Source organism: Astatotilapia calliptera, chromosome 1 (assembly GCF_964374335.1).
Source record: "Astatotilapia calliptera chromosome 1, fAstCal68.1, whole genome shotgun sequence".
Classification (NCBI taxonomy): Eukaryota; Metazoa; Chordata; class Actinopteri; order Cichliformes; family Cichlidae; genus Astatotilapia; species Astatotilapia calliptera.
The window spans coordinates 5,896,007-5,913,185 of record NC_137422.1 but is presented as its reverse complement, the minus strand read 5'-3'; the positions used below and the strand labels follow the sequence as shown (position 1 = coordinate 5,913,185).

Genomic DNA, 17,179 nt, shown 5'->3' with positions numbered 1-17,179 from the left:
TACTAAGAGCCTACCTGACATTTTTTTAAGTTTCTATTAGAACGTGGTAAAGACCTCTTCTTCATCATCATCTGTTATACTTTATGTGGGAGAAATGTCTTCACCTTTGTCTGCACTTCAGTATTCCTTTGAATTCCTTTATATCCTGTTTCCATTTTGGTGCAGTTACACTTACATCTTATACCAACTAGTACCACCTACCAACTTTTATTTTGTGGTTTATTTTCATATGGTGTGTCTCTTCTCAATAAAAATCTAATTTATTACTCATAAATGACTCATACACAGCAAATTCTGGTCTTTGGAATAAACTCTCAGGGAGTTCAGATTAACTACATTTGAGTGTACATGCGTGACCATCGAATGAACTCTAGTGCAGAGTTAGAGTAACTCTTTTCCGGGAGTTGATTTTTCAACTCTTTATAGGAGTTAAAACTAAACTCTCACGGAGTGAAATTTCTACTACCATATAGAGTAAAATTTAACTCATAACTAGAGTTAAGTTTGATATTAACTCTTTTGTAGTGTTACTCATCAATTGAAAAAAGTTTTAGGTTTTTGGTGCAAATTACTACAAAAACACAATAGTGATTATTATGAATGTATGGATTTTATTTATCAAAAATAACATATTCAAATATGAATGCTGCATGGATTAACATACATTCTGTGTAACAGTACTGTAATAGCATAATATCCACCATTATTGGCAGCTAAACAGTTGAGGTCAGAAAGGCCTAACATTGGGCGAAAAGAAAAAAAAAAACAGAATTAAAGGAAAAAAATGACTACAGAATAAGCACTTCTTGTAATGCAGTGTTAACGTGAGGAAGACTCTGTAAAGTCTCCATCAAGCCAACAAATTAAGTAATGCAACTCTCTCACAGAACATAAAATTGTGAATCACACCCATATGACATTTGGGCATCAAAACATTTGAAATGTCTTACTTTCTCCCTTTCTAGGACCAGTATCTTCTTAAAAATGGTTTCATTTACCTGAAAAGTAGGACACTGATCATGGAAACACGTTTCATGGTTAACATGCATAACAAAAACAGAGAGAGAGCGAGAGAGAGAGAGCAAGTCTTATTACACACTACAGTTGCAGAGCAAACTACATGAAATACTATATTAAATTATTTTTCTCTAATCTGTTTTATCTTCGTGTTTAAGCTTTTTCAAGTAATGGCAACTAAAGAGTCAAGTATAAGTCAATTAAGTACTGTATCTACATTTCTTTCATGTATGCTGTCCAATAGAGGCTGAACCATTTGAAGTCCGGCATCACTTGTGTCACTGCTCTGACTGCTGGTGGTTGAGACAGACAATGTATCTGTTAGACTTGGAGAGGAGGGCTCTTCCACATGTTGCTTCAGGACAGTCAAATCTGAGGGTGACAAATAAAAATATTAGAATACAAGGTATATACAATCAAAAACACAACACAACAAAGATACCATTTATGCACACAGGGCCAGTAAATTGCACGGTTTGATTAAATTATACTTTCTCCCAGGAGAACAGATGGTTATTTTGTATTTTATTATGGTAATATACAATTTACATACCACAAGGTGTGAGTGTCACATAGTGTGTTAGGTCTGAGCAGTCACGCAGCTTCTTGGATGATTGTGTTTCCAGGATGTCTGAAATGCATGTGATAAATCCAACTTACTGTTGAGCCATGAAAACAGCATTTTGTGATTGTTACCACAGGATATTAGACAAATTAAAAATGTTTATTTAAGAGTAACTGTACAAATCAAATCCTTCAAAATCTATCAGAGCATATATTTACTTACCTTCAGCTGTATAGATGACAAAACACACCTCTTTGACTGCTGCAAGTTCAGGAAAGATATCCTCATCCACCTCTATACCCTGCTCATCCGTGACTTTCAGTGCTGCATTTTCTGGTATGAGAAACTTCTGCTGCACTGAAGTAAAATCATCACTTAGTTAATAACAACATTATCATTTCTTCTTTAATGACTTAGTACAAACCATAACTTACCTGCTCTCACAAAATCTGTGAAGCTGACTTCTTCCAATTTTGCATATTTCTTTGTCTCTCTGTGTTTTACTTTTATCAACATCTTGGCCACCTACGGAAAAAAATACCTTTACTACTATGAAACACAACACAAGAAGAAGAGGTTGTTTATGGTAACTCTATGTAAACTGTGTATAACTTAATCAACGAACACTGTCTTACATTGAGTTAGCCTGTCCACACTAAATATTGCTTAAAATCTATTTAGCTAGGCTGGTTTAGCAGACAATGTGACTGCATGTTTGCTGTGTCCTTGTCTTTACAGTTCTGGAGACAGGGTTGTGTGCATGTCTCAGTGTGCAGCAGGACTAACTAACTGATGTTAATGGTACCTCAACATCTCATCAGTGCAGGCTGCACCTCTCTTTGGTTAAATACGGCCATTACCATGAGTCTAAACAGAATATTACTGTAGTTAGCTAACGTTAAATTAAACGTTGGTGTTAAAATTAAGAAATAGAAATAAACGTTTTCATTGACAACGTGAAATGTGTATCTTAAAATACAGTAAGATAAGTAAATTAGCTAACTTTTGACTAGCATTAGCCTAGCTGCTATCTCCAAATCAGCATAACATACAGAAAACACATGTAGTGCTAGTTAGTTAACTTTATATTTTACTTGTGCATCCATGTAACTGAATATATATATATAAATAACATCACTACACTCACAGAAAATTCCAAAGTAAATAAAGTATTTTTACCTCCTACATGTCGGAGTCCAAGAAAGAAACACAGATAGGCGCTGTAACGGTCGACAGACAAACAACACCAGCAATGTGTTGAATTAGACTCCTTAGCACCCAGTGAATGAACACCTAAATATTACACCGCTTTAGAGTACTCCCCAACACTGACTGTAGTATAAGGTGAAAAATAAACTCCCGGAATGTAACTCTTGCGCACTTTTATGCCTAACTCCAGAATATTTAACTCCAGTGATTTGCTGTGTACATTTATTATTATAACTGTTCTGTAGGAGTTGAAGTAAAGAATCATCTGTAAGGCCCATCGCTAACGATGCTTTGTTCTTATGTCAGTCTATCCCATTAGGGCTCTTTTGGCTTCTATAATCACTTTACCTTCCAGTCCAGCATCCTTTCCACTTATTTGCACCTGAACCAACAGCTCCACCAGCAAACGACTGCTTTCCTCAGCATTTATCCCCACAGCAGTACATTTGTTACAGTCATTGGTGCTGCTGTTTATACACTTCAGTCACTCCCATGTTATTAACATGTGTGTGACATGAAAGGCGCTCCTGTGGTTTCTAAAATACTGTCAAAGTCAAAGTGGATCGTTGTTGCACAGAGAGCCCCAGAACAGAAACTTTCTTTTTTTGATTTAATTACATAGCACATACCAAGCATAATCAACCTCCTCATGGCAATGGATATCATGAACTGCACCCCATGAAATTATTTAAAGTGTGTTAGACATTTATGTTTTTTACACATTTATTCACAACTGTTTTTTCAACTTAATCCTTCCTCAGAATATACATACACATACATACATAACAAATATTAATAAATAACAAAGACAAACACACTCTTTTCCTCCTTGGGATTTTATTGGTTCATATTTTTTCCAACCTAAACAATTGATCTTAGTTCATCTAAATTGTGAAGCTTTGAGGTTTTTACTAAAAGGTGTTTCTGTCATGGCCAATTGTGATCATTGGCCATGAAATTTGCTGTCATTCAATATCCAGTCTACGCCCACAAGCTGCATGTCATTGGACTGTGGGAGGAAGCCTATGGCATTATTTTTGTGCCACTATTCTGAGCACACGCATAAAATAAAAAAATAAAAAAATTTGAGCGCACGTGAAAAAAAATTTTGCAGGTGCAAATGTTGCATTTTGACGAGAAATTTATTTTGAGTAAAGTAAAGCTAAATTTGAGTGAACAAAATTCATTGCTGCATGCAAAAACTGTATTTCAGTGTTTGCTATTATCCATACACACAATATAGCAGCCCCTCTCTCTCAGTTTTTGCATTTGCGCTTGCTCGCAATGTGTTGCCCGTGCGCGTTCAACTCTTTCTGTACACCGTTATATTTGTGCCACAAAACTAGCCAATCACAGACTTGGATGCAAAAAAAATCTGATTGGCTGTTTTCGTCTCCAATCAGCTCGAAATGACGAAATGCAATATCCCAGAATCCATTTCGTCCAAAACTCAAATGTGGCAGTGGCGGAGGAACGCAGAGTTTGAAGTATTACTCTTTCTGGGTCACAAAATAAACTTTTAAGATATTTTCATGCAAGAATGGTGCTGTGTAAACTTCAAATATCTGCTCGATTTATCAAGACATCACATATATGCAAAAGTGCACATAAATTTCTCCTCAAAATGCAGCACTTGCACCTGTAAAATTTTTTTTACGTGCGCTCAAATTTTTTTTACGTGCGCTCAGAATAGTGGCACAAAAATAACACCATAGAAACCAGGGAGAACCTGCAAACTCCACACAGAAAGACTATGGCCTGATGGTGGAATTGAACTCAGGACCTTCTTGCTGTGAGACAATAGTGCTAACCACCGTGCTGCCACATCCATCTAGCAGTTTATAACTTTCATAGTCACACGTATGATAAATTATAGAGATTTATCCTGAGCATGAAGCTCCACAGTGCTGGGCACTGTGCACAGGGCCCACTACAGGATGTTGAACGCCCTGTTGCCCCTGTAGTGCACTAGCCCCAGAGGGCCAACAGTTAATTTCAAAAGCACCAAAGCAACAGAAACTGATTAAACCCCCTCTGGTTCAACTGACCAGAACAATGCATCAACCTGATGCTCTACTCTGATTAAAAGTCTTCCTTTCATTTTCTGAGCACAGTTTTATGTAATTATGACTTTGCTGGCTTATCACTGACTTAAAAGAGTGAAACTCTCATTATGTGACTGTGCTAATGGATAAAATGAAGACTGGTGATCATACTTTTTCAGTCAGAAAAGGATGATGAAAAAAGTGAGCTCAATACCCCAAATTAGATTTCTAGCTCGTGGTTTGAGAGTGTACTATATATATATATATATATATATATATATATATATATATATATCCATCCATCCCATCCATTCGCTTCCGCTTATCCTTTTTCAGGGTCGCGGGGGGCGCTGGAGCCTATCCCAGCTGTCATAGGGCGAGAGGCGGGGTACACCCTGGACAGGTCGCCAGTCTGTCGCAGGGCCAACATACAGGGACAGACAACCATTCGCACTCACTTTCATTCGCACATTCACACCTAGTGACAATTTGGGTTATCCAATTAACCTATCCCCACTAAGTGCATGTCTTTGGACGGTGGGAGGAAGCCGGAGTACCCGGAGGGAACCCACGCAAACACGGGGAGAACATGCAAACTCCACACAGAAAGACCCCGGCCTGATGTTGGAATTGAACTCAGGACCTTCTTGCTGTGCGGCAACAGTGCTAACCACCGTGCCACCGTGCTGCCTTATATATATATATATATGGATAGATATATAGATATATAGATATATATATATATATCTGACAATACTATAATAATATGGCCAATATTATAGTATTGTCAGATTATTATGATATATATATATATATATATATATATATATATATAATGGAGGGTTTCACCCCAAGTCCAGCACTCTGAGGCTGTACGCTAAGCAGAAGGGGGCCGGGGACTGGTGAGTGTCAGCACCACAGTCCAGGATGAGGCAACGAACATCCAAGAATACACTGGGAAGATGGCCCCAACTGACCGAGTGCTCAGTGAATACCTCAGGCAGCAGAAACCCAAGAAAGAGGAGGGAAACGAGGAACCATCATGGAAGGACAGGCCCCTGCACGGTATGTACCACCGGCAGATAGAGGTGTCAAGGGTAGTGTCGTGGATGAGAGGAGGAGGACCCAAACGCTGGACTCACAGGCAGGTAGGTGAAGGTGGATGTTTATTGCCGAAGGAGTGAGCAAACAGTACAGAGGGAGGAAATGGCTGGCTGACTGAATGAATGAATGAACTAAGGACTGACTGACTGACTGACTGGACATACAGACGACATCAGACATACATCATTAACATCAATGACACGACAGAGAACTGGTGAAACCGAGGAACTTAAATACACAGGTGGATGATGACAATGATTGGAAACAGGTGAGTACAGGGCTGAACATAATCTGACTAGTGACACGGGAGACAAGCTGACACGGGAAAAAACAGGAAGTGAGAACATTAATGTGGTGAACCAAACTGAACATGAACAAACTGAAATCACTGGGTCAACGACCCAGGAACCCTGACAAGAGGAGGTGGCTGATATCCAGAAATCCTACCAGTGGCTGGACAAAGCTGGACTGAAAGACAGCACAGAGGCACCAATCATGGCAGCACAAGAACAACAAGAACAGATTATTACATATATATATATATATATATATATATATATATATATATATATATATATATATATATATATGTATATATGTATATATGTATATATATCATAATAATCTGACAATACTATAATATTGGCCATATTATATTTACATTACCACAGTGAGATGACTTTAGTCTCATGAATAACATTAACTAATTGTTATTTACTAACTAATCTTAAATGAAATGAAGCCCAACTATCATGTTTTACAGTCCCGTGGTCTCAGCCTCAGATACTCAACTAATCAAAGTGATGTCATGACAAAAATGAATGACCAACAAAACATTTTTCTCCTTCATTTCTGTCAAACAAAGCTGTATGTAACGTGTCTCGCGGTTAGTATAATGGTTGCTAGGCAACCTGAACAGCGCGACGAAGCGTATACCGTCCCATTTCACAAGCCTCTCACTTCCGCACTTCTCGTACTTCTAGTACGCACAGTACGTAGTACGCGTAGTGCGCGTACTTCAAGCGTGCAGACCCTGAATTGGGACACAGCCTCTGTGTTTCATGCAGCCTGTGTCACGTCGTCTGTGTTCCCACCTCCATGTTTTCACGGTCAGACTTTGCAGTTATCACCATAGTCTCTGAGTCTTCTTAGTTTGTCACAGTGCTAGTTTTCCTAGTTTAGTTATAGTCTAGTTTAGTCACGCTATCCCTGCTGTGTTTGTACACTTTGTCTTCAGCCATAATAAAGGCTTGCTTTCTGTTAAAGTTCACTCCCGTCTACTCACTTGTGTACGCACCTGGGTCCATCACACATACCACCACATGGCCTGTCTCCGCAGACCGTGACACAGCTCATACGCTTTTAAAGAAATTCCGGGTTTAAACTAAGTCAGTAGTTTTTTTTTTTCATATTGTTTCTTTTTCTTTTCTTTTTTCAACCCTAACTCTAATGAGAACAACAATTTCAGTTATTTTACAGATTAAGGCTATACATATCAAATGAAATATTATGTATTATTATTATAAAGTATAATGAAAGTTAAACTGCTTGTTATATGTTTCCCTCAGTCTGTGGATGGTGTGGTTGAACAAGCCACTGTTGGCATGTTTAGTTTGTTTTTTGCTTCAAAGTTGAGAGTACTTTCATGCCAAAGACCAAACCAGGATACCCAGCTTTTGAGCATTGACTTTCAGGTTTTAATGTTGTAGTTATTCTTTTTATTATTGCTTTTAACTTAATGTCATTCTGCATTTAGAGAGATGCATCCTGCTAGGGCTGAACGATTATGGAAAATAATCTAATTGCGATTTTTTGCCCCAACATTGCGATTGCGATGCGATATGCGATTATTTTTTAAGGTCTTTGTCTTCTGTATTATTAAACAAAGACAAGCAATACATCATATAGTATGGCCAATACTATATTACATTAATTTTAAACTGTTCTTTCCTGGAAGACAGACCTCTGTTATGATGACATGAGGTGATGCATGAATTGATGACTGACATTTTTATTTAACTTCTTCAATCACAACAGTATATTTGAACATACACAATAGTTTATTTTTAGCTTACAAACATCTGAGCATAAAGTGCTGACAAGGAACCCTGGTGTAAACATTAAAATGAAAGTCAGTGCAATGTGCAGATTGCAGAAATATACATAAAAAAAATCGGTGGCTTTACCACACTCAGTTTTTCGACATCTGTGAACTACTAGACAGTCATTAAATTAAAAAATAATATTAAATAAATAAAACTATGTGACAATAAAAGTGATTTGATTTGATTTGACATAAAGTGCAAACATAATAGCAATTGTATAAACAATGAGTATGGCTCAGCTAGCCATAATCATCCTAGCTCACAGGTTTTTTGCTAGGAAGACCAGCATATCTACTTTTGCTGGCTTTAAGGATGAGCGAGTGCAGGTCACTATATTCCCTCCAGTGCTGAACAGACGCTCTGAGGGGGCACTTGTGGCTGGCACACACAGATATTTGCGGGCCATCTTGCACAGTCGTGGAAAGTGAATGTTGTGCACCTTCCACCAGGCTAAGGGATCATCCTCTCCGTCAATGACAGGGGTCAACAGGTAACTATTCAACTCTGCCTCCACGACATCTTCAAGTGGCAGAGGCAAAGCTGAAGAGGCCGCACTGGTCCTCAGACGGTCGGGTAGGCCGGAAGTAAACGGCCGTGAAATTGGATGGTCTAGCCTTCTGATTAGCGTCACCGCTGTCTCGGTGGAGTTTAATAAACTCGGCCGTCTGCTTCTTGCTATCTAAAATATAACCAGACACTGGTGTAAATTCTCGACTGTCTCATACTTCTGTTTAATAAGTTTTCTGTTTGACGTTTAGTCAGCTGTGTGAAAACCAAGGAGGAACCCACCCGGGGGATTAATAAAGTTTTATTTTATCTAATCTAATAACTTTAATCTCAGCCAAACAGATTTACTCACGAACAAACAAAACACTGAAAAAAGCCCAACAATAACAGTTTTAGGTTGTCTAAGTGACTTATATATTACGTTTAACCCGAGCAGCGAAAGTCCGTGGTGATCTGAAAATGATGTGCCGGGAGTTGTGCCATTCTCGGCCGCATCAGTAACCCTCGAGCTCCCGGCTAGCTATCGAGCTGGTGGGTAGCAGACGCCTCCGAAAACGTCGAAGCACTTTTGCAAATATGCGATATCTTGATAAACCGAGCAGATATTTGATGTTTACACAACTACTTTCTCGCCTGAAAATATGTTAAAAGTTTATTTTGTGACCCAGAAAGATTAGTATGAGTAATTTTAAAACTTAGTAGCGGCCGCCATTTTTGGAAACTGGAGTTTGGCTGGGCCGTGCTATGAATTCTGGAATATGGTAGGCCACGAAGGACACACCCGACCCATCCTTCAAATTCGGGGAAAAGGAGGACGCATTTGTTGGCTACATTCGGAGGAGTCTACGAATTTGGACAGCCTTCGGCGCGTCGCTGTGACGTAATCGGTCTACAAATGCGGCCTCAGGAGGATGCAGCCCATGAATTTGGACATGTCCAGAGTATAATCGCAGCCTTTGCGGTTAGAAAATTGCACCAGATCATGTCGCGATATTATCGCAAATGCGATATATCGTTCAGCCCTACATCCTGCCCTGTTTCCCTCCTAAGTTAAAAATCTTCATCATGGTTTTTTTTTTTTTACTTAACTCTGTGATGATGTCTGAACTTCTGCTAAGGCATTTTTGAAATCACAGAGTTTACATCAAAGTCAAAATGTGGATAACTTAATCTGTTATGGTTTATAATTGTATTTCTATGTTTAGAAACTTGTGTCAATAAATGACTTCATAATATTTTGTGTAATGACATAAAAGATCCACTCAACATAAAAATCCACACTTGTATCAGAAGGTGGCAGTAACGTTGCACATCAGTGCATCTCTAAGTATTCACAGTGCTTCATTTGTTCCACATTTTGTCACGTTAAAGCCTTTTTACAATTTACTCAATTTATTTTTTACCTCCAAGTTTTTCCATAATGACATAGTGAAAAAGGTTTGTTTTTTAACAGGTTTTAAGCCAAATGTTGTAAATGTCATCTCATACTAAAGCACATATTTTCATTATTTTATTAGTCCTTAATATTTACTTTTAACCTAAGGTGGTTTTCATTACTTTCTAGGTGTGAAGCATCACAATCAGATTTAGAAAACAAGGACTCTGACTCCAGGTCACTCTTTATTATTTCAGACAAACCACACAAAATGTCACAGTAACAGGCAGTGTAAAGAATGTGACTGCACCTACTGAGGCCTAAAGATAAGAACTTTGGCATTTTTAAACCAGGTATGATGCCGAGAACTGGATCTGACTGTGAAATCACAAACACATTGCCTAATGACTTCTATCACAATGAGCATGTATCCTGGATACTCTGGATAATAACCTGGATAATAATGTATCTGTTGTATGGTTCCAACCTTTTTATATCACTGCCCAAACTGCATTCATTGGTACAGTTTGGCAGTAGCACAGTGGCAAGGAGATAGTCCTGCATCTTTGTCTACTTACACAAAACCCTGTAGAAGATCATCAAGAGTTCATTTTCACTTAGACACCATGGATCTTTGGGAATGACTGTCATGGCAACACTGATCAAATGTTTCACAACACTTCAGGTCTTACGGTTACTTATTGAAATTCAAGCAGTTCAAGTCCAATGAATAGCTAGCTTGAAATGGCAGAAACATAAGTGGTGAACTCCCAGTGGTTTAAAAAAAGGTAAGGTTACCCTAAACTGAAAAACAATATACATTTCAAAATATACAAATGGCATTTTTCTGTTAGAAAAATAGTGAAAAATGATGAGAAAAAGGCAATTAACAATAAAAGAGAAACAGATTTTCATACTTTTAAAAGTGTCTCTCTTACAGCTGTGAAAGCTGAGTACAGTCTCAGTCATTAAAGGCACTCAGAAACAAACTCTGACAGGAAGACGTCTGGCAGACCCAAAGCCACAACTGAATCAGAGGACAAGTTTCTGAAAGTCAATGGCTTGTATGACGGACAGTTCACAGGACCACATCTTCAAATATAGCTTCATGATGATTATAGTCACCAAGTCTCAGCTTTGACTGCCAGTTACGTGTTTGACAAGTCGAGTTCCTGCAAGAAAGCCATTGATAAGACAGCCCTGCGACAGACTGGCGACATTCATACCCTGCCTCTTGCCTATGGTAGCTGGGATAGGCTCCAAGTAATCTCCAAGGAGTTTGATTCCCTGATGATGCTAATGATTCTTTGACACCTGCAGGTTATAGAAAAGGCCATGAGTCACTGGTGTCAGTAATAGCAGACACAAAGAGGCTTTTAAAGCACTTCATACACAGTTCTACTTCCCATTTCCTGGAAATATTTCGACAGTCAGACACTTTTCATAATTTGTTTCCATGTGCTATCACAGTGGATCTAAAATACATCAAGTCCAGTTTTAAAATACTCGAGTCAATTAAACAAATCATAAAAGTCAGTTATATAATTAATGTGGACATGAGCTATTGTTACACTCATTTTTACACCAGTCCTTGTACTTGACTATTTTCTGAGGAATATTTTGTGGTTTGTTAAACCACTTGACACTGACCTGTGAATCATACATAAATCATCATAAATCATCATACTTAGCAAATACAAATTTTAAATACGGTAACATTTTTAACCACTTTGTTACTATCTTTGTGGGGATTTCCAGTTAGAGTTAATAAGATAAGATAAGATAAGATAAGATAAGATAAGATAAGATAAGATAAGATAAGATAAGATAAGATGACCTTTATTAGTCCCACAGGTGGGAAATTTGTTTCGTTACAGCAAAAGTGCAAAGTTATGTAGCAGAAATTAGAAAATACTGGAATGCAATATAATAAAATAAAATAGAATAATATATACAATAGAATAAAATAGAATACAAATGCTATATACAACTGAGTAAGAAAATACAAAAGTACAACTATGTCAGAAAAAGAATTGCACATGCAGCAGTCTTATTGCACATGTGTGGGTTTTTAATAGCTGAGAACTTGGCAGATCTTGGCGTGTGTCGTTAAAAATACTGAGGAAACTGGACAAGTGTAAGATAAAATAAATGGCAGACCTAAAAAAAACTATCTACTCTAGAAGAACATTATATTAAAATCAAGTCCTGACATAGGACCTCAGAGATGTACCTGGCTCTTCAGTTCACTCTTCACATCAACTGTTTGCTGAAGCTTTTAAAAAGGCGACTATAAGGAAGCCATTCCAAAGGAGGGAACGGGCTGAAAGGGGTGAGGTATGCTAGATTACACAACAATGAGGCAGAGGCTTTTGTTATATCACTGTTAATGACTGTTGCTGATGACAGATTAGCTAGACAATGCCTAAATCTGGCCTAAGCTGGTGACATGGCAAAAATGCAATGTGGAGTTTTCCACTCCTGAGCTAAAATCTTCTCATCATTTGTCAGGCTGATTAACTTGTGTTAGCTTGAAAACCGAAAGAGCCAATCTGCACCAGTCATTCAGAAGGTGTAAAGCTGGTCTGATGTGTAGTGAGAACAACATTAATAACCACCTTTGTGCAAATCAAACAACAGGTATGACCAATGGTGGGAAAGGTATGACCTTTGAAACCCCTATGCAGGAAGATGGTTTCGGTTTCTGATTAAAAAAAGTCCCAATCCCTGATCCTATGGGTCTAAGTCGGTATACAGCAGTCAGCTGGAGCCCATGTAGGTGACGGGACTCGCCGGTACTAACTACCTCGATTCCCTGCTAACCCTGATAAGAAGAAACCCGAGTAGCTTTGCAGGTGAAGGCTTGTCAGCCCCCTGTTAACAGTAGCTCCCGTCTTGATGGTGGTACTGGGATGGCTTTAGTAGCCTGGATAGCAGGCTCCAAGGAAAGATTTAACAGGCTAGGGTAACCTTTAAGAGCTATCTGCACTAATGAAGAAGAACACTCAGACTTCTACCTTTACCTCTCACAAAAGGTTGGTGAGGAAAGGTTAGAGAAAGGATAAGCACATTCAGGTCAAAGAATGCACTTATCTCCATGTTCCAACTAAAATCACCCAACTGTGAAAAGAAGCTGGGCTTCAGAGGAAGTGTGATGTAAAAACCCTTCTGGATTAACCATTGAAGCCAAAAAATACAAAACTAATCTGCAGGTTCACAGGTTGGGTTTTCCCTGCTGGATTTTTCAACTGTGACCTTCCTAGAGCCAATCTTCGCCCTCCGTTTGGCAAATCCGATCACGCCGCCATCTTCCTCATGCCAAAATACAAACAAAGGCTGAAACAGGAAGTTCCGGTTCAGAGGAAAGTCGCGCACTGGACAGACCAATCGGTGGCCACGTTACAGGACGCACTCGACGACGCAGACTGGGACATGTTCAGAAACAGCTCCGATGATGACGTCAACGTGTTTACGGAAGCGGTTGTAATCCGCGTTACTGTAATCCGATTATTTTTTTCAAGTAACGAATGTTACTTGAAACGAATGTAAGGGATTACTATTGCAAAATAAGTAATTAGGTTATTGTTACTTTCCCATAGCCACGCTGCGTAACTGCGTTACTAAACCGTGATTCTGTTTGTGAGAGTGTCTCAAGACAGTGACGTATGAGTGTGCAACATCTGTGGCAGCAACAGACGTGTGCAGATTAACAATGGATAATATGGAGTGATGGAGAGAGTATGACCATGCAGCGTTTAAAGTGTGGAAGTAATCACATTACTCTGAGTTTGATTCCGTAAAAAGTGACACAAACATTAGTGTCTGCTATTCACTCTGCGTGGGAAGAAAACTTCTTTCTACAGCGAAAAATGAAACTTCAAATCTGAGCAAGCAGCGAGCACGCCGCCACGGGAACGTGACATTCACAGAGAAACCCCCGGATCCTCCCACTGATATGACCGCTGTGGGCAAACCTCCACCCGCTCCACTCCTGTTAAACACGGACAACAGATTTAAGAGCCGCTGAGTCTTTGATTTTATTTATTTTCTGCTGTGTTTTACTTGCATCTATTTGAAAGAGTGTAAACACAAAACATGATTTGATTTTATATGCTGGAATATGCAGAACATAGGTTTAAATGTTAAACACGTTTCTTCAAGTCAAAGACTGTTGATATCATTTAATGTTTGCTTGATGCATAAAGATAAAAGAGTAAAACTCATAAAACAAGTTTTTCATTTGATTTAATTTTATATGATGTATTATTTATAAAAAATAGAATTGGGCTAAATGGTCTATTGCTAACTAACTAATTACTTTTGCAAATAAGTAATCAGTAAAGTAATGGGATTAATTTTTTTGGAGAGGTAATCAGTAATTAGTTACTGATTACTTTTTTCAAGTACCTTGACCAACACTGGTAACGAGTACATGCTCATGTTAATATTTTGGGTAATCCTTTGATCAGTATTAAGAGATTGTGCAACTGTGTTAACCATGAGTAAAATCACATTTAAGTGATGGTTCTGTCTTTAACCGTGACAACACTTAATACTATTTTTCTAATACAGGATTATGTTTATGATTAGTTGGCCACACAGTTGTAATCTTCCTGCATTCCTTCACACACAGAACTGCCAGGGTTTACGCTGGGTCATGTCCACAGACACTCATGAACCTCAGTCACTGGAAGAGGCAGTTCTACTACTCAAACTACATTTCTCATTTATATATTGATCACATTTATATTTTATCTTTTATTAAGAATTAAAAATGCTTTATTGTTGGGAAGTAGGGAAACGCTCTGGTTTAGCACTGATCATTTTTACTCACATAAGCCTGGATATTAGGACCTGTTAGCCTCTTAGCTGTGATGTAGGGGCAGGGGGAACTTCTCCTTCTACCCCAGGTCACATGACACAATCCCACTTTTAGTCACTATTTTAAGACTTTTGGTTACATCGTTTGGTCTTCATGAGCAAAGGATAGCTTGGTTCTCATTAATTAGTAACATGTCATCATCTTGCCTTGCTGTTTCGGGTTTAGTCATCTCAGTATTTAGCTCAAAGTACTTTTATTTTGAAATTATTTAAAGGCAATGTTTTGATCTAAATATGATCGCATGTGTCATATGATATGATACAGGGTGAGCCCATATCATATATCATGGAGTGGGGTACGCTTCTGCTTTCTGAAATTGAGGGTCAAATAAAATTCATGGTGTTGAGTTGGTCATTGTGATAGTCACAGCGTCCCACCTGACACTGTTTGTAACAGCTGCTAATAGCTAACCTGTTAGCTGTCAGTCAGTTCACCTTTCTTTGCAAACAGTTTCTCAAACACTGACGTTCCTCAGTCGCCTTTCTGTCCCTTTTCTTTCTTTTCGACACAGCGTGCATTAGCAACAACCATGACAGAATAAATGAGCAGTTGTGTAGACAAATAGTAAAAGAAGACGAGTTTTTAGGAGGAGTCTTTATCTTACAATATAAAGGCCTCAAGGCAGCTGTTGTGGATTGGTGGTAAATATGTTTAAATTGAACTGAATTACTGCGTATCATAGGACGTCATGTAGGCATGTAATAGTGCATGTTTGGTAGGTGGGTACATTAGTGTCTATCATGGACTACAGTGCAGTGTAACATGTTACATTTCATTAACCATGCAACAGTCATGTGCCATGACGAGGGCCTGTGTTCTGGCATAACGTACTCTGCAGTGTGGTGCAAAGTTTTGCTGCAGGTAAAATTCCTCAATACAGATCAATCAGAATCAGTTGTACCTTTTAGTGTGTTTTATTTTTTTCTTGATCTGAGAAAAAAGTAAAACGTCTGACATTTCCCACAGTGCTGTAGTGGTTAGCACTCACAGAACAGCACACACACCTGGACAGGTCAGGGCAGGCATCCATAAAATTAAACCTAAACACATGCAGCTTTGCCACATTCCTGACTAAAACAATGAGCCTTCTGTGCTGAAGGATCTCATAAGTCAAACATAAATGAGTCGTTAAAGTCCCTGTCTGAATGCCAGCATGACTGTGGTGCTGCCCCAAGCATTCAGTGAACATTCCTGTTTAGATCACACTTCATAAACTGAAAGACTTTCTGTCTGTGAACCAGTAAGACTGGCAGGGATAAGGACAGTGATGAGAGCATTAAAGTGACACATTTTGCTGTTAAATTGCTACATAAAAATAGATCTGCTAACCCCAGGGTGCTGTCCATTGTTACTATAAATGGGATACTCTGCTCCGGTGAGCAAGTTTGGAGGCGTTGTTTGTAGTTACGTGTCTGTGGTGAAAATCCCTGAGTTGTGCTGATGCCAGCTTTACTTCCTCATTGTTGAGGCCTCCACCTGAAACTGTCCTCCGTGTATAAATAAAAAGAATAATACAAATGAAAAAATGAACACTTGTTTCATGTAAGAAACATCATTTCTTCTGAGTGCATGGATTATAATGAGTAAGGAAATGGACAGTACAACTCTCCATGTATATTTTTGTTTTATGTCATCTTAAGCACAATTTGTCTTTTTATTTAGGTCACACACAGGATGCTTTATTTAGAAAAACAAAAACAAAAAAACAGTTTCCTGTTTCCATCCCAGCTCTCAAAGTTATCACTGCGTCTTTTGTCACTTGAAAATTACTCATCTATTCAGATATACTCTTTTTTTCCATGCATGTCTCACTTGCCAAGAGATGATAGAGAAAGTTCTCTGTAGTCATAAGCCAAGGACACAGTTAGACTTTGATCAAAAAAGCTATTGTAAATACGTTGATCTGGACACATTGTTACATAACAGATTCCACAGCCAGTCACACCTGTTATATCTGTATTTATCTTTTTTGTATGCATCACAAGATTTTACAATGATTTTTAATTTATTGCCCATTTATGCCAACAGGTTTAATGAATTTCTTTGTTTAATTTTCCTACCTTTGTTCAGACCACAGTTTCAGTTTATTTGTGTTTTATCTGAGTTTTTCCTTTTTGACTGCATCTCAGAGGGAAGCTCTGTATTTTGTGTGCTAGCAGTGAAAAGTATATGATGTAATAAATTATCATGTTTTTGTTGATTATTCTGCCCAATGGTAATAAAGCTATTTCATTAATTTCACCCCAGCAAGTCTGATTAAAATTTCATTTACACTGGCAAAGCATACGTCTTTGGGTTTTGCAACTTTTAATTGAAATAATGAAATGATCCCAGTGCTTTTATCAGCCTGCGCTTCTTTGTTCAAATTTC

General features: G+C 38.4%; 1 protein-coding gene across 3 annotated transcripts; it reads right to left on the bottom strand.

Moving 5' to 3' along the window:
• Positions 1-568: 568 nt before the first annotated feature.
• LOC145428944 (uncharacterized) lies at positions 569-3,006 on the bottom strand. Of its 3 annotated transcripts, XM_080302022.1 has the most exons (6): positions 2,762-3,006; positions 2,017-2,107; positions 1,805-1,939; positions 1,571-1,648; positions 1,235-1,389; positions 569-998 (listed from the first exon to the last, which is right to left on the bottom strand). In XM_080302022.1, the coding sequence occupies exons 2-6, from the start codon at positions 2,096-2,098 to the stop codon at positions 882-884; spliced, it is 567 nt and encodes a 188-aa protein (XP_080158148.1). In that variant the 5' UTR covers positions 2,099-2,107; positions 2,762-3,006; the 3' UTR covers positions 569-881. The 3 variants fall into 3 exon arrangements, with proteins under 3 accessions (XP_080158148.1, XP_080158198.1, XP_080158238.1); XM_080302072.1 differs by lacking the exon at positions 2,762-3,006 and having other exon boundaries at positions 2,017-2,657; XM_080302112.1 differs by lacking the exon at positions 569-998 and having other exon boundaries at positions 1,015-1,389.
• Between the last annotated feature and the right edge of the window lie 14,173 nt (positions 3,007-17,179).